This window comes from Ptychodera flava, chromosome 2 (assembly GCF_041260155.1).
Source record: "Ptychodera flava strain L36383 chromosome 2, AS_Pfla_20210202, whole genome shotgun sequence".
Taxonomy (NCBI): domain Eukaryota; kingdom Metazoa; phylum Hemichordata; class Enteropneusta; family Ptychoderidae; genus Ptychodera; species Ptychodera flava.
The window spans coordinates 36,751,929-36,777,228 of record NC_091929.1 but is presented as its reverse complement, the minus strand read 5'-3'; the positions used below and the strand labels follow the sequence as shown (position 1 = coordinate 36,777,228).

Here is a 25,300-nt window from a genome sequence, read left to right as displayed (position 1 = left end):
CACATCTTAGTTATTCCAAATAGGATCGTACTCTGCTAATCCAAAATCCCTTTGATCTTTACCGCAGTTGCCTGTCCTGTTTTTCTCGAGGGTCTATGCTTCCATCATAGATTGTCCATCGTCCATTGACATATATTGTTGTTTAGGGGGAAAAAGAATGTCAGATATTTACAGTCATTTGTATTGTAGTATTTATGCTTCTCTAAAATCAATTTTACAACAGTTTTTTTAGATAAATAAAACGAAGGCAGTTTTGCAATACATCGTACGATAGCACCGATTTGAGGCATTCTCTGTCATTTCTAAAATTCATGTTCAAAATGACAAATCTAATCAACAAGGATTCATGAAGTGGTTTATAACCTAATACAATGATATAGAAATCTGAAAACACCTCTATAGGCTGTTTAATTAGCAAAGAAAGGTGACCAATTCCTTGTCACCTGTTGCTTTTGCTCCTTCAAAACTATGCTGAAAATATTATTTTGATCTTACCAAATTACGTCAAAATACAAAATCGTGGTATACAATTATCTTTTGAAAAAAAGTATAAATCCTTTACATTGTAAAATATTTGGTGGTGGCCGTTTAGACCGTTACATAGTTTAAATATCATTCATGAAACATTCATCAAGATTCATGAAATGTGATAAAATATGGCTCATTGTTGATTTGGAAGATAGAATTTTTTGTGAGCGCCATATCTAGCATGAGAAACTAACAAGTAAAGCGACAGTTATCATTAGCACAGAAAATCTCCCGCGCGGGAACATTGCTTACCGTGACATCATTTGCGTCATTTTCAAGACAACTATTTCGTTGTTTTCCTAGATGTGAGAACAGCACTTCACAGCAGCTCTGAGAGGATGAAGGTAGTCCGTTTACTCTGTTGATATAACGTGATTTCTGCCAAGTTGCTGAACGTGAGGTTATGTTCTAGTGTCTCCTGTGACTTATAAGACAAGTTACTCTTGGCAAACAACTATCTCTCCACACCTACTTAATTCCAACTTGTTTGTTTTGATTTCGTCATATTGTTTGCTTGAATTCGAGGAAGAGGACAATGTTAACACCTACCTAGACTCTTCAGCTAGCTTTTCTCACACACTATAAGTTGAGAATTCAAAATTATTGGCATTTTCTTTAAAATAGAGTACGTTATTATGAGGCATTAGACAGAAAAATGATGAGAAAATGAGGTATTTCTTCGAGCCATAGAATTGTAAGAAATACGTTGTTTAAATCCAAAGACTTTGCCATATGACCTGCTCACAAAAAGCCAGGAGCAAATTTAGATCGAAGTTTTGCTAATAGTTGTCGACACGGATTTCAAAACTTTTCGACGGATTTTACAAAACGTTCTTATACAGCAGTAAATGCTAGGTAAACAAAAGCGATATGATATGTATATTATGAATTTAGGGAGAGAAATGCTCTTGCTTTCCATTTCAATTACAATGTCAATATGTACATAATAGCTTTCTACGTGTCTACAACACGCTTTTGATCCACTAGTTTCACTGCAAGATGACTAGCTTCTTTATGTAGTGACAGACATTGTGTTTGGCCTACCATGTTATAACGTTTTCAATATTTATTTAAGCACTAATGTACACCCTACCGGCTCATAATGGACGAAACCAAACGTTGCACGACATAATGCACGAGGCGAAGCCAAGTACATTATGGACTGCAAAGTTTGCTTGAGTCCATCACGGGCCGGGAGGCGTACAATATTGCTATTATTGTATAGTTTTAGCAATGCCAGTGAATTTGTGGATGTAGAAAACTTATAAAAATGGAAATTTAAACTGAGTTTAAAGTCAGTGAGCATCGTACGGCAGGATCTGCCCTGAATCTGTACACTGTAAACATTTACAAGACGCCATACTGCACTGCAATGAACACGCACACTCAACAAAAAAAATGACCAGGACTTTTACGTTTCGATTAGGAAATAAAAAACGATTTATCTTCGAAGGCAATGAAAAGGAATTGCATCCCTACCGTCTATATCGAACTTGAAACATCACCTTTCAATATCATGCAATTCAAAAAGCTGAAACACGGTGAAATGCCAGGCATGCGTCAAGAAAACCAAATGATTATGCATCAACAGCAAGCTGCACATGGTATCAGCTGATTGACACCATCAGTATTAAATCGCTAGTAGTACAGCATTCAATTGCAAATAATGTCAACAGAGTTCAACTATGTTATTCATATGTTTAAATTTCATCAATAATTGAGTGTATAAATTTAATTTTCGATAGGTTCTTGAGAAGAGCCATTGTATTTTGGCGAACGGGAAAACTCGATGTAAACGGGGGCCTCGAAAGGTCCATTTGACAAACATACTGAGAAACAAACATGAGAACAAGGTGAAATCATAGACAAAGAGAAACAACCGATAAATGAAGGTTATCGCCGATTTTAATCGGTGCATCAGAACTAGGTAGCCGAGATGTTAGATCAAGGTGACAATGGTCGTCATGATTGTTGGTCGTAGCTGACTCTGGACCGATACTTTGAATGACCCCGGAGTCATTTCCGTACGCTACCGGTCAAGATTGATGACAGCTGCCCCCGTTGATAACTGGTGCGGGTAGCTTTTCACGCTTACCTCGATTGCATGGCCACTAACGTACATAACATGCCGTGTATCAAAACCCAGCATGGTCTAGGAGTTTGCAAGTGTACTGAGTTCTGTTCCACCTATACATCACCAAGCCAGTGATATTGTTTACAACGTAGCTCTGTGGGGCCACAATGCTCGATAATCGGATACATTATCCGTAATAATCAGGAGGTATGATGTCATAAAATTCACAAAGCTATAATATAATATGTTTACAAAACACTCAGTGTCAACCGAAAATTACAGCCGGCAGTATTTTCTTTAGGTCCAACCTTTGTTCACCTTTGAAGTGCAGTGTTTACACTCATTCACCCCGGTGAGCCTTGTGGCAGCAGTGCAGTTGTGTTTTTCACGACGTACAGCACCCATGACTTGTTCAAAATTGCTGAGAACCTGTACGGGGCATCGATGACGTCAAGGAAAAGGGAAGGACCACATCATTGACGGCCATGTTGGTTGCGACTTTCATATAAGTGAAAGACGAAGAGTTTGCTCTCAGACAACGACTCAGCAGCCTAGAAACAAGGTGACTATACGAACACATTTACTTTTAGTCTACTTTACTTGTAACTCAAGAAATTGTGACGATGGACTAGTCGGATATCATTGAGGTATTGTCCTTCTTTCGACAAATTTAACCTTGTGTTATTTGCTGGTTAATATTCAGTAACACCAACTTCAGCGATCCAGACAGTGGCACATGACCTCTGAGTCTTACTTTTTAGTGGAGAAAAAAACGTACAACTAAATAGCATTTTTGTGACAACTGACAAAGTTTTATATAGTGTAAATTTATTTATCACTGTTTATTTCCACAAAGTCATAAATTCAGGGACTTTACTCAAATGACAGGTCGTGCAGTTTTCGAACAAGTCGAGGTATTTGTATCTTTGTATCTTAATGTCTCTCTTCAGTATGCAACATCAGCAACAACAAGAGCGACCCCTGCAACACCAGCAATACTATGCCAGCCAGCCAACCCAGGCTATGCAGGGACGACACCGAGGAAACACCAATAGAAAGTTGAAAAGACCAGGCTTTGCTTCACGGGCGACCGCGGTCTTTGGAATCTTCCAGTTTATATTCGGTGGCATTTGCGTAATACTAGGTATTACTGCCATCGTCATAAAGTGCCAACTTCGTAAATCCGGTACTGGTATATGGTGTGGTGTCATGGTAGGTATGAAACTTTGAATAACCTTTCTTCGACAAACAAAAATCAAAATTAAGCATTGACAAATGAGAAATAGAAGAGTATGAATTTTCGAGGACTTCTAAGTTCTTGTTCTAAAAGTCAGTAAAAATGCAAGACAAGCAATACTTGGTGAGAATTATATGAAGTTTTTTGTACGTTCCAGAACTTGTTTCTGAAAGTTAATGTCCGCAGACTGTAGCACGATGAACTATTTTTCAATCACGATGGCTTTCCGTTATCATCTTATTGATGTACATAGACAATTTGAGCATCTAAAATGTCTCTGCCCTAACATAAAACCATGACAGGCTCGATCCAACTTAAGGTAGTATGCACCTCGAAAGTGAAAGAAATAACTTAAAGTTTTGCTCAAAGAATATTTCAATCATTCCCTTTCGAAATCAAGAATAAAATCAGGGGTCACCTTTCAAATTTTGGAACTAGAGAAACAAATTACGCAAGATTTCAGAATATTTGAAATTCTAAAAGGCCGCCGTTCCTGTGTTAACTTAATGAAGGAAACATAAAATTTTTGATTTTCGAAACCCAAAGCCATTAAAAAGTTTTCTTTTATAGCGAGCTTTAAACAGAACCCCAACTGGCGATATATCAGAAAAGAATTGTAAAAGTCCGAATATCTGTCCTAAGGATGCGTTCTTTCTTAACCGAATCTATTTAGAGCCAGCATGTGTGATCATTTTGTTTTCTACAGTTCGCAGTTGCAGGATTGTTTGGCATTAAGGCATCGCTGAAGAAGACTAACACAATGGTAAGAGTTTTGACCTTGTTGTCGCACGCTTGATGCATCATAGATTTGTAATCTTCTGTCTTGTCAAGTTTTATGTGAAATTAATTCACCATGAACATGGATTTCAGCGTCACGTAAAACAACAAGAACACGTAAAATATTTAGTTTGAAATCTTAGCAACAGCTTTCATTAACTTTTTCATCATTCTCTAAGTAATGTATGGGTAGAGATAGCATTTAAATTGTTCAAGTATGACATTAATACCATGAGGAGTACTGAATGTGCTATGTGTGTGATGAAATACCCCTGTCTGGTCAACGAGTACTTTGGTTACACCTGAACCACCAATAAGAGAGGTCATACAGGTCACACGTTTTATACGCAATTTATAGACATACAATATCACTTGTGTTCATAGTGTCACAAGAGAGATAAGGTGTATTCACCATACAGAGCTAAATTATTACTTCAGGTGAGAGACCGTGACGTTATAATCCCTTTGGTGATATATGTTTCTAAACCTATTCTCCGTGAAACTGGCTTAGACTGTTCTGACGCATACAAATCACTTAATGTCCACCTTGGGTAAAGCCAAGACCCTGGTCTGATCTTTTCTTCGAGAAGAAAAACGTCATTCCACTTTCACAGTCGAATCTCTCAGTCCATGCATGGACGTAATCCTGTCAATCGTATTATACTTTAGGTGTACGTATATACTCTGCTGAAAGATATTGATGGTATTGATCTGTCTGTGTCTCAACAGATAATGACTACCATAGTTCTGTCTATCATCTCGGCAACTATGGCAGGCAGTGCCTGTATCATAGGTATTATCGGTGCAATTTTTGAAGACGAGTGTTACTACTTATCTGAGTACGACCGTTACGGACACCGCGTTAGAGACTATTTCGACTGTGACACAAACTATGTAAGTTGAAAACAGTGCCTTTCATCGCATTACATGTAAATGAATGAATGAATAAATAAATGAATAGAGGAGAAAGAAACTGCTGACATGGAGAATGGCGACCTACTTGAATGGCGAATGGTTGTGTCACTATATATAGAGTTTATATGTTGGAAGTTTTACCTCTCTTCCTGTTTCCTGTAAATGAATGAAAAGATAAATAAAAGATAAAGGAAGAGAAATGAGTGAACGAATGAATAAATGTATATTGTCGCGCCTTTAAATTCATATAGTAGTGCTAGAACCTTTATTGTAATATTGACGGTTTATGCCAGTTCTTTGGTATGGTTTTTGACTTTGATTTGATTTCGTCATTTTTCAGGGTGGTAGAGTTGCCGTCGACGGTATCCTTGCCGTTGTAGCATTCGCTGAATTAGTGTCTGCAATCCTCCAGTCTGCTTTCTGCTGTGGAGCGTACTGCTGTAATCAAAAGCCCTCAGCGTCAATGGTACGTCCATGAGTGTCTGACATAGCATTCAATAAATTCTATCAAAACAGCAAAATATAACTTTTGAGTGGAAGAAAATCTATTCGTTTTTCCATGAGTCAGGCATTATAACAATCGCCATATCACAAGATGTATGCTTGCTATTCAGAAAATCCAATTGCAATTTATTTCAATACTTAGTGTGTGTCTGTAGTATACCGCTTTCCGCGTATTATTCTATGTCAAGCAATTTAATTCAATAGGGACACGTGTGACTTTCCCTATGCATGTTTAAGCTGAGGGGTTTCATTTCACCTATCTGTTGATTATCACGTGCATATTTTTGAATATGAATATGTAGATATGTAAATTAAGTTATAATTTACCCTTTGTTCAGAGATAGGCGTGAAAAAGAGCGAAAAGGGATAGGAGGAGACTTTGGTTGTAACAATTTATACAACCATATATAAGGTGATATATAAATTATCATAACACTTTGTTTTTCAATATAGATGTACATTGCCGTGAGGACATCCGAAGGGGGCGGCCAAGGCTACCCGATGGGCGTAATCCAAAGTGAACCCGCGCAGCAGATGGCGCCCTCTGGAGTTGAGACTGTGCCACATTATCCAAGTAAGTTCCTGTTTGGTTGACGCTAATTAGCCAATACGGACTTTTTTATTTCGGTTCATATTGTATTCTTATTTCTTGCTATCGATAAATGCTCGTGAAAATATCCCAAGAAGCATACGACATACAGTGAAACAATAAACTTCTTTTACTCGTCTGTAGTTAAGGGTACCAAAAATGCAAGTGACAGTGATATTGTCTTTTCATAAATCTTTCAATCTTAAACAACAGATCGGCCGCAGGAGGTTTACGATGTAAACATGCAGCCAGTCGTGACATCCAATCAGCAGCCAAGAATCCAACTGGAGCCACAACCTGGTGTTGAATATCAACAAGGCCAAGAGCATCAGTTACCACAGCAACAACATCAACTACAGCAACGCCAGAAAATGTTGCAGTTGCACTCTCAGCAGCTGCAGCATCAAGTGTTACAACCTGAAGTCATCCATCAACGGCCACGGGGGCATCAGTTACCACAGCAACATCTCCAACAAGTGCCACAGTTTCACACCCAGCAGCTGCAGTATCAACCGCAGCAGATATTGCGTCCTGAAGCAGTGGATCAACAACAGTTTCTTCAGGGCTGGCTTGAAGCACAGCCAAAGCCAAAGCAAGAATCTGGACCTCCCAAGCAGCATGATGGAAAAGTCACTGGTCCGGATGTGAATGTAAACCAGGATCAGGTTCAGTCGCCACCAACAAATTGCTCAGTCCGAGAAGACATGTCAGCGGGACTGGTCGTAAACGAGGTTCCATTACCTTAGCGCAGAGTTTCGCCCGTCACAATCAGAAATATATGAAAACAGACAGATCGTCACTAATAGAGACTTTTCATTTCATAATGTGTAAATTAAATCGAATTTGTTCTCATCATTATCAGTACGGATAGTTTCTTACATGTAGTTATTTGAAAATGAAGCCATAGCAACAAAATTTTGTTGTGAGCCAGGAAACTGTTAACGACACTGTTTACTGTTTTTGATATAATCTAATAAACAAACCATTTTTGAAGTTAAAGTAGAACGCACTTTAACTTCTTAATATCGTGCTGTAGTAAAATCAGTTATCGTATGCAAGGAACAGTATCAGCGCTCTCTTTCATTGTATGCAGATGTTATTGTCCTTATTGACTCTCTGCTAAAGTAGGCAGATTTTAATAAGACTTTTTTCGACATAGTTCAATTAGGAGTGAAATGATGGGGAAGACTCCTAGTCATCGCTAAGTTGACGTTGAACCAATTCCCCCAAAACGAATATCATCTGTATCAGTTTAAAGTGAAACTGGGTGCACAGAGACTATTTTCTGCGTGCAATTTAGAAGTATCCAACAAACTAACATAAGTTATATAGTTAGGTGTACACATGGACTAAAAATTACCGTTATTCATCAACTCTCGTTTCCTTTTTCGTACGGGCGTACAATTATGACAGGAGAGTTAAATAATGGGTTCATTGTACGTTCCACATTGGAATATCTCTTTCGGATATCACCGTATTCACTCTACTCCGGAACGCAATACTTTTCACTGTTTTGCTCTCTGTCGTAAAGTTTTAACACAAATGAATAAATAAATGAATTATGTATGTTACTATGTGTGCTCTTCTATTCATTTATACCGATCACAATAATGAGCAATTGTTCGGTATAAAACATTTGTCATCTATCGTTTATCTTACACTGGCTGGTCCGGTGGTTTTCTTTAAGAGTAGAATTCCCATCAGACAGGTTAAACGCAATATCCAACTCGTTCACAATCTTCACAGTCTCAACACAATTGTGCATTTATCTCTATTGCTTCCCTGTGAAGACATTGTTCACGCTTAAGTTGAGCTGCATCTTTCCTTAAAAAAAAATCTCAAAGGAATATTTCTTATCTAAGACGACAAAGAAACCCGATAATGCTACGTTTTCAACAAGCACAGAATCTTAAATTTAGTATTATAGCAATTGTTTACTTTAATGATGAAGGGAATGTATATTAGCGTTAAAACCAATTTTTATATTAATGGTAAAAATTAATTGAAGTCGAAATCTTGACGTTAATTTCTCAAATGTAATTTCACTTGAAACAAGAGTATATGTAGAAAAAACGACTATTTTATTTTGCATTATATATCCTAATTCTCAAATGACATGAGTTGAAAGATTGACACTCAAAAAATGATTAATACATGATAACCAAATTAAAATGTTTGTTATTCAAAATGTAAGAATTTTATTCCAAACAAAACAATCGTTTTGGTATGTAGCATTTAAATGATATAATGAGAAAATTTTAGAAAATTGGACCCAGCCAGAGTGGGAAATCTTGAATTTGGGATAAAGAGAAGCCAGGAAATATGTATACATTTACATAAATGAACACTTATTTATCACGCAACTTACGACTGCTTGATAAGCTCAAATGTGAAGAAACCCAATATTTTAATGTTTGGTTAACAAATTAGTTAAAATTGTATGAATAATTGCAAAAAATGTATTAATAGTACTCTGCAACCTCATTTGAAATTACAGGAGTAGCTTTTTCAAAAGGTAAGAACGTTCGGTACTTATTAAATCTACAGGTCATACAAATAAAACGAAGGTAATTTTAAATACATCAAACGATAGCGCAGATTTGAGGGATTCTGCGTCATTTGTAAAATGGATCAATGAAAGAATAAACAATACTTTGCAAATGTGATGAACAAATTGACAAATCTGATCAATGATTCATAAACTGTGTATGACCTAATGCAATGATATGGAAAGAAAACAGCCAAACTTTTTGTAAACTGTTAAACTTGATCTTGCAAAACTACACTGAAAACATTATTGTAACCTTATGTTTCCTATTATTTTGGAGAAAAAAATATTAAATTCTTTGAGTAGCATTTCCAAATATTTGTGAAAAACTGGTAGTTTAGGAGTTTGAGTTGTGTGAAAGTGACACTTCGAGATTCCTAAAACATATTAAAACACGGCTGACTATTGATTGGGAAAATTTATTTTTTCAGTGAGTGTAATAGAGAGGAAGAGATCCAACAGAAGTAAACCAGATTAGCTACAAGGATTTTTAGTAATGGAAATCGGAGAAACATTGCTTACTGTAATATCATTTTCGACGTTTCCAATGAATCTCATTCGTTGATTTCCAGCATGTGAAAATATCACTACACAACAGCTCAGAGAGGATGAATGTGGTTCGTTTACTCGGTTGATATCATGTGATTCATGGTAAGTTGCTGAACGTTTGACTGTTGATGGTTTGTTCATGTTGTAGTGTCGTCTCTTAGCCATTAGAACAAGCTATTCTTCGCAAACAATCTCTTTGCACCTATCTACTGATTTCCAACTATTTTGATTGGATTTCGTTAAATTATCCACTTGAATTCGATTAAGATAGCGTATAAGCACATATCTCGACTCCTTAATTTGGTTTTCTCACACGATATGACGTTACGAATTCGTAATTATTGACATTTTCTCTAAGTGAATGTTGTAGTTATGAGAAATTATACGAATAAATAACGGAGAATGAGTACTTCCTCAGATATTTTGCGTTATACGAAATATGTGCTTTGTATAACTAGTCAGCAAAATCAGAAATAGAATAACGTTGGACGTATCAGAAACCTAAAAGGTTACTAATATTTAAAGTGTACAAAACACATGCCAAAATCTACCGCCCCCATTATTTTAGGCCTGCGCCTTGGTTGCCGTTTGTGGAAGGACTGAGTAGTGCTTTAATTAATACCCTAAAATGTAGGAGTGCATAACGGGGCCGTATGTTACGGAGGCCTAGCCAATATTATAGCTATGCAGAGCGATGTAACATGCAGTTTTAACACTAACTCACTTGTTTCCAATTCACAGCGAACCTGATGCTTCTATAATGACACAGCTGAGAAAGTGCAAGGGGCACCGATGACGTCACACAGAAGGCAATGACCCCCGGGGGGGTAACTCCATGGCTAATAGTACGGGGGGGCTCCGCACGAACATGGAAACCCAAACTGTTGTGATACCAGTTTTGAGCAAAAAAACCTACCCTTTCTGATACCTAGTTGTGGAAACGCAGCTATCTCTTGGCGGGGTAGCGTGAGTTGCTATGTGAGTGGCGGGGTTGACCTTTGACCCGCATAGCAACTCACGCTACCCCGCCAACAGATAGCTGCGTTTCCACAGCTAGGCCGTGTAAATAAAATTCTTTGTTTGCCGTCCTTGGATTTTTGAAAAACCTACCAGCCAGCCAGCAAAAAAAAAACACAGAAAAAAAACACAACACAGATCAATCGCATAAACTCTAACTTTCCCATCGGTTTATGGGTCACAAGTATGAAAAAATCATCTGTTACATTTACAATGCAGTGTTTCTTATGCTCTTCATTAGCACGCTGAAAATAATGCGTGGAAACAAAGGTTATACTTGTGTAAATACAACAAGCATCAGTTAGGTGACTCTGAGTCTGAACAAAAATTCCATAATAAACAATGGCAATTAACACTATACCAGTACATAATGTACAACATGTACAGTGTGATAGTAATAAACTGGTTGTGTTACAAAGATCTACAGATTGTCTCTGACGGAGATTTATGCACTGGGTGGTCATAGGTGCCAGTAAAACGATTAATTAAAATAACAAGATCTCAAATATGAATACAAAGCATATTTGCGACAAATGCAACTTACGTATACGAGGATGTTTACAAAGTTTTGAAGAAAACAAAATATATTTGAATTAACACCTAATGAAGGAACCTAAGAATTTCACGTAATGGGTTCAATTTTGCAACGTGTCTAAGTGACATTTGTATATTAATTATAACACGTAAATTTAAGATCGAGACCTGTATTGATGTTTACGATTGGACGTATATTTTTATCTTTAATTTATATCTATCATGATCAAAACCAAGCTTTAAACTTAGTTAAAATCCCATTCTAAAATAATACGGGAAAGGACAAGAGAGAAAAATACAACAGACAGGGCAGGAGGACACAACGACCAAAGAGTAGTCACGGGCATTTAGACAATTGGAGAAGCGTAGCTTGGACGGCACCTGTCAAGCTTGTCTACCGAAGTCTATATAGTACCAACGAAACACTATTTCGAAATGTTGGGGTAAGCTTACAACAAAAAGGTGTTCTTGCAAAACCTGAACATTCCACATATTAAACTGCAAAAGTTACTGAGTATAACAAAGTATAGATGTCACTCAGAAAACAAATGCTAAACATCTTGGTAAAAGGTGAAACTACTGTCTCTTCCATACAACACAGTCCCTCTATCCATAGTGGATAGAGGGACTGTGCATACAATTAGAATTTTTACAGTAAGAGTGGGTAGCTGAGCAAATCATAACAGCCTCGAGTACAAATCCTCCTTTTTAAGTGTCAAATAAATACAAGTCCTGAGCACTGTTTCTGTTGAGTTAAATGCTCCATTAGCTGTAACTTTAAAGGCTATTTATTCTGAATTTTGTGTATCAACTAGTCTTTTACCCGAATTCTAATAGCGCTGATCTCGGTGTCAGGTTTGTTACTATATATAGCTGCGCGCGCGACTTCGAACACCGCTGCCTGAAAATCGGACAAATTGTGTTACTGCATGCGCGGTCGTTGTTGCAACTTGTAGTATGAGCCATAAATTCATATGAATTAGTATGATTTTCTGTATGCATTATGACGCTAGCAGGTTTTGATTTCATCGTTCTTGCCGAAAATGCGGACAAATTTTTGCACATTAATGAAAGAAAAATGACGTTAAGTGATCAGCGCTAATGCATACTAAAATGCTGAATATTCTGTTTGTCAAGACAGCAATGCCGAATGGCCATTGCTATTTTTGAAAACTGAATTCTAATCCGGACTTATAAAATGACCACATCGTTTTTAGCACAAAAACAATGTTCAAAGTAAGAGCAACTTATACTGCGTACGAACTATTTGGAGCATTCAACAACGAACATTTCACCGGCGGTAACTGCTTGCCCCACCACCGGGCTGCTTGCCCCCTCGTGATCAATCGCGGATCGCGCAGAAGCTGATGGAAATTCAGTTCCATGCCTTATTCGAAGCTAAACCAGTCAAGAATTGTTTTCGATCCGTCTTGTATGGAGACCAAGCCAATATAGCGCACTTCCGCCGATTTGGAAACTTTGAGGGAGAAATAAACTTGTGAAACGGTCGATCGATCTTCACTTACGGTATACTGCAGTCCACTACAACAGGAGGTGCACATGTACACTTTACGTACACACCTTTACGATAGGTAATCTGAATTGTATAACGATCGTATGACATTTGCGTTTTTGAGACATTTGAGTAAGTCGCTGCGTCATTGCCAACAAAGGAAGGACACAACGCGTCGTATTTTCGAGCGTACGATCTGTGTTGGTTTTTCATATTTCGTCCAAAAACCTACCCGCACGCGGACGGCAAACAAAGAATTTATTTTACGGCGCCCTATCTGATACCATACAATACCATACGTATACAGATACGACTCACTCGCCTTGCGTACCAGGGGTACCAACAGTCAAACCGACAGATCGGAAATATTGATGGTAGATCTGGGATGTAATTACATGGGTTTCCAGTGTTGACAGCATGATTTTTTAACAAATGTCAGTTTGTGTTTAAAACCGGACCCTTTCTCATACCAACACCTCGTGAAAAGTATACCCTTTCTGATACCAAACAGCGCAAAAAAACGACCCCTTTCGCGCGGACCCTCCCCGTATAGCCATCTATGGGAGTTACCCCAAAGGCAATGACCTCATGATTGTCGGCCATGTTTGTTGCGACATCCTACATAAGTTAGAAGCGAATAGTTTGCGTTCAGACAAGGACTCCGTAGCAATTGATGACCAGGTAATTTATACAGGCACTCACTTTTAGTCTAGTTTACATGTAACTCTAGAGCGTTTTACAATTGACTGATCAGATATTGGCTAGGCATTGTCCTTCCGTCGACAAAATTTAATGTGTTTTACTTCTAACTCTAACTTCAGTTGCACCATGGGAGTAATCGTGGCGATTCCGAAAGTAATCCCTAGAATCTTAGTCAATTGTTAAGTAGTGGAAGGAACATTATAAAAGAAAGAGGTACTTGTGCCACGCGTTTTCATATTCTCGGTTCGAAAAATGTATGCTGGACGCATGTACCAAACTACACAATAACATCTTCTATATTTCCGTCATTGTGTAGACAGTCATTGCGCAGTTACCAAAAATTAAATTCTTTATTGTCAATAGCCTTAATGTCACTAAACTTGTGGTGGTCGTAAGGAGAACGTATTTGTCGCTTATATTATTTCAGCCGAAATATCTTCCTTTGGTCAATAGTCTGAGTTCATAGACAACTGCCTGTCAAAAGGTAATCAATTTTTCTTACACTTTGTTGGTGGCGTGATTTTACTGACAAATCTATAAAAAAATTGATGAATTATCATTCAAACAAACCGAAACCTATGACAAAACCTATGCCGGGACGACAGCCCGGAAACACCAGTGGAAAGGGAAAAAGACAAGGCTTTTCTTTACGTGTGACCTTGGTGTTCGTAATCTTCCAGATCGTATGAAGTGGTATTTCTGTAATTACTGCCATCGCTATGGAATGCCAACTTGGTAAATCCGGTGCTGGTATGTGATGTGGTGTTATGGTAGGTATAAAGAGTTCAATCACCTCCTTTTCAACAAACACACCAAAATAGGCATATTAATAATAGAAGAGGAATGGGTTTTCCAGTACTTTCAAAATATCGTTATAAATACATTTAATATTCAAGGTAAAAGTGGCTTGGTGGTTGTTTTGTCCAGAGTTTGTTCGTTTGAGAAGTGTATTTCTGAAAGGGAATGTCAGAAGACTGTGCCTGATGAGCTATCGATCGTGACGTCTTTTTGGTATGATGTGCACGATCCACACTTCGGCAATTCGTGCATCTGAGATGTTTCTGCGCTTAAAGAAATCAGGTTAGACTTCAAAGTAAGTGATATCTCCTGAGAAATCGTAATAATTTAGAACAGGCATGTGATATATTTATTTTTTTCCAGTTCGCAGCTGCAGGATTGTTTGGGATAGCCGCATCTTTGAAGAAGACGAACTCGATGGTAATTAGCTTTCATGATCTTGCAGGCGTCTAACCTTTGACAATATAGGTTTTCAATCGCTTGCCAATTTTTTTTGAAAGTTAAATTCATTTTAAAATCAACATGGATGTCAAGTCTACATGACTTGTATGTAAAACAAACAAACAAACAAACAAACAAACAAACAAACAACAAACATCAAATTAAATAATGAAGACAGCCTGAAAAAACACAGCCACTGAGAGAGAAAAATGAATAAAATATCAACAACAGTGTCAATGTCAGCTACACCATTTCATAATATGAATGCAATCAAGGCGTATCCTTCATTTTCAAATCTCAAAAGGATTGAAATCACATCAAGATCCTAATTTAAAACGTTCCAAACTGTTTTTCACATCAGGAGTGATATAGTAAATAACAATTTGCTTTTGCATTGACATAATCAATGCCCGTTATTGCTAATCTTTTGATATCTGTGTGGTTGCTTATAGTATTTTTGTGACAAAATTTGAAATATATTTTGCCTAATTAACTTTGCACATTTTCACTCAAGTAGGATGTGTTGAAGAGTTTCAATATGGCCACAAGTATGAAGTTTCCTTCATCGTAATTCAATGTTTTAGCTATGCTTAGAGTGATTATGCCTCTGTGAAATATCTTCCAATTTAAACAATTCAGTATGTTGCTTACATTTGTGTCATATTTGTTCCATTACTTGCGAGAAAATATGCCCCCTGTCAATCAAGTAATTAGGTTACACATAAAAACCAACAAGAGGGGTCATATAGGTCACATTTTTTGCTATGATATATGTAAATATGTACATACAAAATCACTTGACCGTAGACCGTAGCGTTGGTAACATTTTTATTTCGTGGCCTGATCTTTTGTTCAAGAAGAAAGGCGCCATTCCGTTTTCACAGTTACATTTCCCAGTCTATGCTTGAACTCATCCTTTTATTGTATGAGGATTATAGTATGTCCTCTGCTGAAAAACAGAATTGATTTACCTGTATCTTTAAAGATAATCACCACCATGGTCCTATACCTGTGCTGTGTTTTGTTTGTTGACCACAATTTTTTTCTTTATTTTACAGAATGGTAGAGTTGTCGATTACAGTCTACTGGGGTTTGTAGCATTGCCTGAAATAGCATTTGCAGTCTTTGAGTCTCCTTTCTGCTGTGCAGAATCACTGTTGTAATCAAGAGCCTTCAGCGTTAGTGGAACGTCATTGAATTTCTAGCAACCACTGGGGCATCAGTAACCACAGGGACAAGTCAAACAAGTGCCACAGTTACACACCCCACAATATCAACCGCAGCAATCCCTGCAATCTGGAATAGTGGAGCAACAACAACAGGGTTGGCGTGAACCTCTGCCAAATCCAAAGGCACCACTTGGACCTCCCGAGCAGCCGGGAGAATAAGTCACTGGCCTGGATGTGAATGTAAACCAGGATCAAGTTCAGTCGCCACCGACAAGTTCCTCAGTCCGAGAAGACATGTCAGCTGGACTGGTCGAAAACGAGGTTCAATTAGTGTAGCTGAAAACGAGAGCTCCGCACTTCATAATCGTACATATAAACAAATTGACAGATCGTCTCTATAAAAGAGACTTTAACTATTCAGAATGTTATAATCGATTTCAAACTGTTCTCATTACTATCAGTACGGATAGTTTCCTTATCCCACAGTAATACCTTACATGTAGTTATTTGGAGATGTAACAATTGCAACAAATTTTGTTGCGATGGAGGAAACTCAAGACAACTCAAGAAGATATGATTTCCAGAGCTCTCCGTCTGCGTTTCTGGGCCAGAGGCGTTTCGCATGCTTTGCGTCGTCGCCATCTCTCTTTGTTAACGGGCTGTTAAACTTAAGACAGGAACTCATCATTAATTATCATTCATTTTCGTAGTCGGGCCTTCAATTATCAAGAACGGTAACACAACTGTTATGAATGACCACAAATGGAAAACAGTTAAAAGTAAACAATACTACAGTCTGTATAGGAAAGCTGCCGTAGTGATATCATATTGCGGTACCAGTCTCGGACTTAAGACTTATTAATTTTTTCAAAGTCCCTTTGCATATTTTATAATATCTCAATCAGTAATGATATGATCCCTCGGTCTACATATATTGGTAAAACGTAAACGAACTGTACAAGATTACTCCCACATGGTTTTGTCAAGATTTTGATTTAATTTTTGTCACAACTATTGCATTTTTCACTTCCTTTACATCTTACTTTCTAAGACGTCAATTTGGAAAGTATTATGAGCCGAAAGTCATTCATGACATTTTAAAACTATGTACTTCCATCACAGACCTTGTCTGTGTTTCCATCATAAAGACTGTCCATTGCTTGTTTACGTATATTATTGTTCTTGTGGGATAAAGAATGTCTGATATCTACAATCATTTGTATTGTAGTACCTGTGGTCCTCTACAATTAATTTTACAACAGTTTTTATTCTCAAAAGGCTAAAAATCTATATGTTATACAAATAAAACGTAGGTAATTTTGTAATACACCGTACGATAACTTTCAATTTTAGGCGTTCTCTGTCATTTCCAAAATGGACCCCTGGAGGAAATTCACAGTACATATACTTTGAAAACGTGATAATCGTATTGACAAATCTAATGAAAAAGGGTTTATGAAGTGGTTTATGACCTAATACAATTATACAGCAATCTAAAGATATTTGTATATCTATAGGCAGTTTAGTAAGCAGAAAACAGATCAATTCCTTATTTGTCACATGTTACTATTGCTTCGGCGTCTTTCAAAACTATGCTTAAAAACAATATTTTGATCTCCTACCAAATTACCTCAAAACTAAAATTTAGGTTTACAATGCTTTTTCGAAGGAAAAGTATAAAATCCTTTGCGTATAACATTGCAAAATATTTGGCGATGGCTTTTTAGACCTTAATAGTTTGAACATAGACACGTCGAGATCCATGAAACATCATAACATGACTCATCGTTGATTGGGAAGATTATTTCGTGAATGCGAAATCCAGGATGAGAAGCAAACGAGTATCTTTATTGCAGAAAATCAACGAGCAGGAACATTGCTCACTGTAACATCATTTGCGTTGTTTCCAAGGAAGCAGTTTCGATGATTTTAGAGATGATAAAACATTACTTCACAGCACAATCTCTTATGAACTTATACATGACGGCCACCGTGTTGTATGCAGTAGAAAAAAGTACATTACTGAGGTACACAACACTGCTGCAATCGTGTATCGGTTCACAAGCGACTGTGCTTCATAGCAGCTTGGAGATGTGTTCATGTATATGACGTATAAGAAAGTTATTCTCTGTAATGAACAATCTCTCCAAACCCACCTACTTCATTAAAATGGTTTCTTTTTGATTTCGTCACATTGTTACTTGAATTCGATGAAGACAATGTTAACACCTACCTTCAGTCTTTAATTTGGTTTTGTCATACATCACTTTCACGTTAAGAATGAAAAATATTGGCATTTTCTGTAGGATAGAGTATGGTACAATTATAGGGAAGTACACATGAAAATAATGAGAAAAATGAGTTATTTCTTCGTGCCATAGAGTTATAAGAAATACGTTGTTTAAATTTATACAAATTAAAAGACCTTGCCATATGATCCGCTAACAAAGAAGCCAGGAGCAATTAAGAACGAAGTTTTGCTAATTGTTTTCGACACAGATTTCAAAACTTTTCGACGAATATTTCAAAACGTTCTTATACAGCTGTAAATGCCAGGTATACAAAAGCGATCGAGTAATTAGCACAATACGATATGTTTATTGTGAATTGAAGAAGAGAGATGCTCTTGCTTTCCGTTTTAATTACAATATCAATATGGACAGAATAGCTTTCTGCGTGTCTACGACACACATTTTTCATCAATCCGTCTCATTACAAGATATGGCTTAAGTAGTGACAGGAGTCGAGTTACCAGGATTTATTATGTTTACAAAGCACCGACCGAAAATTACCGAGGGCAGTATTTTTAGGCCCAACCTTTGTTCCCGTTATCGGAAAAACTGAGTTTGACACTGTGAAATGCAGTGTTTACACTCAGTCACCTCGGTGAGCATTGTGACAGCAGCGCAGTCGTTTTGGTTTCCGACGTACAGCGCACCCATTGCTTGTACAACACTGCTGAGAACCTGTACGGGGCATCCATGACGTCACGGAAAAGGGACGGATCACATCATTGACGGCCATATTGGTTGCGACTACATACGCTGAAGGTGAATTGTTTGCTCTTGGAAAAGGACTCAGCAGCTAGCAACCAGGTATTTACAAAGATAGTTACTGTTGTAGTGTAGTTTACTTGTTACTCTAGAAATTCTGACGAGTGACTGATCGGATATCGCCGAGGTATTGTCCTTTTATCTACAAATTTAAATGTGTGTTATTTCGTGGTTAATATTTAGTTACACCAACTTCAATGGGCGTAATCGCAGCGATCTCGACAGATACACACAGACTGTGCGTCAATTGTTCTAGAGAGGAGAAAAACAACATACACCCAAAAAATAGTGCTTTTATGACGCGTTTTCACATTCTTGGCTCAACATGTTTGCTTTACATTTTATGCTGCATTCGATGCGTTGACTGCTACAGCACATTAACCAAACTCAAAATCCGTTATTGAAAATTCACAAAAGCCGATACGTCTCTGAATTCATGCTTCGAGTAAGGAAAATGTGTTTGTCAGAATTAAAAGCAGTTTATTTAATCCAACAAAATCTTTGCAATTTTACCAAATTATCCTCCGCTGGTCAAGAGTCTATTTTGCGGGCAACCGCTTGTCAATATTGACATTTCTTCGTAGCTGTTCGTTTTTTAGTGACAGCAATTAAATAGCAATTCTAAGGAGTGGACATTTTCAGGAACTCAACGGTTTTGACCTCTTTATTTCATCCAAACGAATTATTGTTGGCTTTTGTTGAAACATTCTTACAGAGGGATAATCAAAACAAATGCCAAAGTTTGTCATAGTGTAAGTTTATTTATCACTGCGTATTTCCGTGTAATAATAAATTCAGTGACTTTACTAAAATGACAGATGGTTCAGTTTTCGAACAGACGGCTTTGTATCTTTGTATCTTAATGTCTCTCTTCAGTATGCAACATCAGCAACAACAACAGCGACAGCTGCAACAGCAGCAGCAATACTATGCCAACCATCCAACCCAGGCTGTACAGGGACGACCCAGAGGAAATACCCGTCGAAAGATCAAAAGACCAGGCTTTGCTTCAAGGGCAACCATGGCCTTTGCAATCTTGCAGTTCATATTTGGTGGCATTTGTGTAATACTGGGTATTACTGCCATCTTCATCGAATGCAGTCTTAGTGAATTAGGTACTGGTATATGGTGTGGTGTCATGGTAGGTATGAACCGTTTTTTCCCGACAAACAAACAAACAAACACACACACAAAAACAATCAAATAACAATAGACGAAGGAGAAATAGAAGAGGATGAATATTTGATGACTTCCAAGTCATTGTTTTAAAATTCATTAAATATGGAAGGTAAACAATGCTTGGTGAGAATATATGCAGTTTTTTGTACATTCAAGAAGTTGTTTCTGAAAGTTAATGTCCGAAGACTCTACCACGATGAGCTATTCAGTAACGGTGATGTCTTTCTGTTTTCATGTCATGGATGCAGACAAAGACAATGTAAGCGTTTTAGATTACTTTGCGCTAACAGAAATCATGATAGACTCCAAATTAGTGACATTTTCACATAAAACGAAATCATTTAGAGCAGGCGTGTGATCTCTGCGTATGTTTTTTACAGTTCGCAGTTGCAGGATCGTTTGGAATGGCGGCATCGCTGAAGAAGACCAACGCAATGGTAAGAGGTCTGATCTTGTTGTCGGCACACTTGAAATATTGTAGCCTTGTAATCTAATGTTTTGTCGTGTTTTAAGTGAAACAAATTCACCATGAACATGGATTGTCAATTCTACACAACTGTTAATAGTCGCGCCAGCAGGCTTACTGACTACGCATGCGCTTATTCATAATATACTATGCGAGTTACGGAAGTGTACCTTCTTTCGTGGGCGCCGCCAGTTTTTTTTTTTTGAGTACTCGTAAAAACATAATCGAAACAAATTACAATTATATAACATGCCTTTTATAAAATATACCTCTCTTATTAGCCAGTAAATGTTATTATGCACCTTGTCGCTGATACAAAATATCGTTAATATAGATAAAGGGAGAAAACTGTCGTGCATATGAACGGTGGCATACGCAAAGAATGCTGGGATTGAATTATAGAAGAGCGCCCCCTGTGTCAATAATTAGATTCAAAATTGCCAGTTTTTAGACGGAACGCTATAGTTTTCAGCTTGCAAGTGGAAGGTGGGCAGTGCGGTTACCATTGCAATGATAATGATTGCATAATACGTCCCTTGTTTAACGCAATAGGCTGTTATCATTGTAAAAATTGCCAATTTTTTGTCCAAAATTTTTACACGCTACAGAAAATCTATACCTGCCCTGCTGCAGGGTTTGACGTCGTGTACGTACGTGAACTGCTTTCATCAGAGGGAAACTGGGCATAGTTGTCATATAAACGTTTATGAAGTAACAATTACAGTTTATCATGAATCAATACAAATAACATTGCCAATCTTAACCTCTGGCGCGACACCAAGGGCTGAGCCCTATATAATATTATGTAAAACAACAAGAAGCAAACGTACAAAGAATTAGTTTGGAAAATTAACGCATCCAGTGAGTGTATAATCTTAGCAACAACAATCATTAACTTTGTTTATCATCTTATAAGTAATGTACAATGTATTTATCCATCCATCGGTAGTGACAGTATTTTGTTGTATAAGATAGGATTGAAGTATCACATTAATACTTTGAGGAGTAAGTGAGTGTGCTGTGTGCGAGAAAATACTCCCGTCTGACCAACGAGAACTTTGGTTACACCTGAGCAACAACAAGAGAGGTCATATAGGTCAAATTTGTGCTGTGCCATACGCAAACACATACAATATAACTTGTGTTCATGTGTCACAAAAAGTAAAGGGTGTGTATACTATACTGAGCTAAACTATACAAATCACTTAATGTCAGGCTGAGTTAAAGCACAGACCCTGGCATGACCTTTTCTTAAAGAAGGAAAACGTAATTTTTTCACATCACATTTCTCAGTCCACGCCTGAAAGTAATCCTGTCCATCGTATTATACTTTAGGTAGACGTATATTGTCTGCTGAAAGATATTGATGGTATCAATTTGCCTGTGTCTCAACAGATAATTACTACCATGGTTTTGTCTATCATCTCGGCAATTGTGGCAGGTATTGCTTGTTACTTAAGTAGTGGTATTGCAGTTAATGAACAATTGTGTTACTACTCTGCTGAACATTTCATTAACGGAACCCGAGTGAGAGACGACGACTATTACGATTGTGATGCATACTATGTAAGTTGAAACCAGTGCGTTTTATCATATTTCATGTGAATGAATGAATAAATAAATAAATGAATAACGAAGAAAGAAACTATTGACATGGAGAATGGCCTACTATTGGAATGGCGAATGACTCTATCACAATAATGCAGACTATGCATGTTGGAACTATTACCTCTCTGCCTGTTTCCTGTAAATGAATGAAATGAGAAGTGAAAGAAAAAAGGAAGAGGAATGAGTGAACGAATGAATAAATGTATATTGTTGCGCCTTTAAAATCATATAGAAGTGCTATAATCTTTATTGTACTATTGACGTTTTATACCTGTTCTGTAATTTGGTTTTTGACCTTGATTTGATTTCTTCATTTTTCAGGGTCGTAGAGTTGCCGTCGACAGTATCCTGGGTGTTGTAGCATTCGCTGAATTAGTGACTGCAATCCTTCAGTCTGCTTTCTGCTGTGGAGCATACTGCTGTAATCAAAAGTCCTCAGCGTCAACGGTACGTCCATTGGTGTCTGACATAGCACTCAATAAATTCTACCAAAACAGCAAAATATAACTTTGGGTGGAAGAAAATCTATTTGTGTTTCCATGCGTCAGGCATTATAACAATCAGCCTATCAAATGATGTATGCTTGGCATTCAAAAAGTCAAATTAAAAATTATTTCTACAGGTAGTGTGTGTCTGTTTTATATCGCACTCTGCATATTATTCTGTGTCTAGCAGTGTTGTTCAGTAGGGACTCGTGTGAATTTCTCAGTGCGTGTTTAAGCTAACCGTTTTCATCCGACCTATCAGTAGGTTTGTTGTTAAATATGAATATGTATATATGTAAATTAAGTTACGTTTCACCCTTTGTTCAGAGGTAGCCTATATCAATTAAACCAGTGAATCAGAGAGAAAAGGGATATGATAAATAGCATGTTAGGAGGAGACTTTGATGGTAAAAATTTATACAGCTATATTTAAGTTCATAGATAAATTATTATAACACTTTACAACCGAATCTTTTTTTTCAATATAGATGTACGTTGCCGTGAGGACATCCGAAGGGGGCGGCCAAGGCTTGCCGATGGGCGTAAACCAAAGTGAACCCGCACAGCAAATGACGCCCTCTGGACTTGAGTTTGTGCCACATTATCCAAGTAAGTTCCTGTTTGGTTGACGTTAATCGGCCAATATGGACCATTTTATTGAGGCTGAAACCATCGCAAAAATGAATTAATTGTCATGACCATTAATTCATTTCCGTGAAGGTTCCATGTATCGTATCTAAACCGGGGTCGGATTTATGCATGGTCACCCATTTATTTAGTATCTTTCGACACGTCAAATAATAGCATCTCGTATCAAAACAAATTCATGAAAAATGGCCGACTTTGTCACTTTAACTGTCTTTTCATAAACCTTTCAACAATCTTACACAATAGATCAGCAGCAGGGTAACATTGTTAACAGCAGCCAGAAGCCAATAATCCCACAACTGGAGCCACAACCGGGTGTTGTATGTCAACAAGGTCAAGGGCATCAGTTACCACAACAACAACCTCAACTACAGCAACGCCAGCAAATGTTGCAGTTACAGCCTCAGCAGCTGCAGTATCAACCTCAGCAGTCAGTGCAAGCTGGAACAGTGGATCAACAACTGCAGGGCTGGCGTAAACCACAGCCACAATCAAATAGAGAAATGGAAGACCCGCAGCAGCCTGAAGGAAAAGTCACTGGCCCGGATGTGAATGTGAACCAGCATCAGGTTCAGTCGCCACCGACAAGTTCCTCAGTCCGAGAAGACATGTCAGCTATACTGGTCGAAAACGAGGTTCCATTAGCTTAGCTTGCTGAAAACGAGAGTTCAACTTGTCATTTAAGATATATATGAAAAAAATTGACATATTGTCTCTAAACGATAGTTTTACTATTCTTACATGTAGGTAATCTTAGAAACCAAATTTGTTTTGATGCAGGATATTGTGAATGACATTATGTTTGGTAGAATCTGATATACAAACCGTTTTTATAGTTGAAGTAGACCAAACCTGAACCACACCATCGAGATACAATGAAATAGCCTCTGATTTTCAGTAAGTGTATAACTTTCCATCTGACATGTTCAACGTGATATCGTTGCAGTTCACAATCTTCACAAAATTGAAATAATCGTGCATTTAGCTCTGTTTGTTCCAACTGAAGAAATTTCTCTCTTGTTATCATCAGACTTAAACATTAAGCGCTAGTACCGATCGTCTATATATATATATCTATGGTTATGAAAAGAAAGCAACTCAAAAAGCTAGAATTCGTTTCTTGGTGAAAAAAAAAGTTTCGTATGAGAAGCGTCGTTTACGTGGCGTTCATTATAATTTTATTCAGTTTCTTAGTAATTCCTTTAAGTATCAAGAGTAACAGTACAACTATTAAATTTTGCAGCAAAAGGAAACCAGCTACATGTAAGTAATAGTTACTATTAGAAAAAATAAATCAGTAGTGATTTCGTATCGCGGCAACCAGTCTTTCCATTTTTTTCTTCATTTTAGCCAGAAATGATATGCTCCGTAAGTCTACATATAATGATAAAACGTTAACGAACCGTACCATATCACCCACCCGTGATTTTCCCTCAAGATTTTGCTTTTGATTTTGGTTAACTGTTACTTTTTCACTTTACTGACATTTCTCTGTGATCAATCTGTAAAGTATGATTAGGCGATGAGGCGTGAAATTTGTACAGTCATTTATATTGTACTATCTTTGGTAAACTGGAACCTGAATTATTGCAAACTTATTTCCACAAAATCTAAGAAAGTGACAATGAAATAATAAGAAAGAGTTGTTGGTAAGATGTTTTGAGTTATAAGAAATATGTGGTTTATAAAACGTCATCAACGGCATCCGTGCAACCTGGAACAGTGGATCAACAAATGCAGGGCTGGCGTGAAGCACAGCCATAAAAAGCAAGGAACTGGTCCTCCCGAGCAGCCTGTAGGAAAAGTCATTGGCCCGGATGTTAATGTAACCAAGATCAGATTCAGTCGTCAACAACAAGTTTCTCAATCCGAGAAGACATGTCAGCGGGACTGGTCGAAAATGAGGTTTCATTAGCTTAGCTGAAAACGACAGTTTCACACGTAATAATCAGAAATATATCAAATT

General features: G+C 37.5%; 3 protein-coding genes across 5 annotated transcripts in view; all 3 read left to right on the top strand.

The window, feature by feature from the left end:
- Nucleotides 1-2,980: 2,980 nt before the first annotated feature.
- LOC139120041 (TOX high mobility group box family member 3-like) overlaps nucleotides 2,981-25,300 on the top strand; it is a 33,266-nt gene continuing 10,946 nt past the window's right edge. The window contains exon 1 of one of the 3 annotated variants that reach the window (XM_070684082.1): nucleotides 2,981-3,164. The gene's annotated coding sequence lies outside the window, so the exon portion shown is untranslated. Of the gene's footprint in view, nucleotides 3,165-24,509; nucleotides 24,598-25,300 lie in introns of those variants that run through there. The other 2 variants (XM_070684065.1, XM_070684074.1) reach the window with 2 other exon arrangements.
- LOC139120032 (uncharacterized) lies at nucleotides 3,158-8,195 on the top strand. The gene is made up of 7 exons (XM_070684052.1): nucleotides 3,158-3,249; nucleotides 3,553-3,814; nucleotides 4,546-4,602; nucleotides 5,346-5,510; nucleotides 5,872-5,997; nucleotides 6,489-6,609; nucleotides 6,838-8,195. The coding sequence occupies exons 2-7, from the start codon at nucleotides 3,554-3,556 to the stop codon at nucleotides 7,368-7,370; spliced, it is 1,263 nt and encodes a 420-aa protein (XP_070540153.1). The 5' UTR covers nucleotides 3,158-3,249; nucleotide 3,553; the 3' UTR covers nucleotides 7,371-8,195.
- LOC139120065 (uncharacterized) lies at nucleotides 13,360-24,654 on the top strand. Its single transcript, XM_070684132.1, has 9 exons — nucleotides 13,360-13,466; nucleotides 14,168-14,257; nucleotides 18,829-18,990; nucleotides 19,825-20,089; nucleotides 20,508-20,564; nucleotides 21,989-22,159; nucleotides 22,523-22,648; nucleotides 23,175-23,295; nucleotides 23,581-24,654. The coding sequence occupies exons 4-9, from the start codon at nucleotides 19,826-19,828 to the stop codon at nucleotides 23,982-23,984; spliced, it is 1,143 nt and encodes a 380-aa protein (XP_070540233.1). The 5' UTR covers nucleotides 13,360-13,466; nucleotides 14,168-14,257; nucleotides 18,829-18,990; nucleotide 19,825; the 3' UTR covers nucleotides 23,985-24,654.

Bases quoted from the DNA above. Each gene is read 5' to 3' on its own strand.
- LOC139120032 (XM_070684052.1), top strand. From the start codon at position 3,554: ATGCAACATCAGCAACAACAAGAGCGACCCCTGCAACACCAGCAATAC. The intron at 5,511-5,871 runs GTAAGTTGAAAA...GTCATTTTTCAG, and splicing joins TCGACTGTGACACAAACTAT to GGTGGTAGAGTTGCCGTCGA. The intron at 6,610-6,837 runs GTAAGTTCCTGT...CTTAAACAACAG, and splicing joins GACTGTGCCACATTATCCAA to ATCGGCCGCAGGAGGTTTAC.
- LOC139120065 (XM_070684132.1), top strand. From the start codon at position 19,826: ATGCAACATCAGCAACAACAACAGCGACAGCTGCAACAGCAGCAGCAA. The intron at 20,565-21,988 runs GTAAGAGGTCTG...GTGTCTCAACAG, and splicing joins TGAAGAAGACCAACGCAATG to ATAATTACTACCATGGTTTT. The intron at 22,649-23,174 runs GTACGTCCATTG...TTTTCAATATAG, and splicing joins AAAAGTCCTCAGCGTCAACG to ATGTACGTTGCCGTGAGGAC.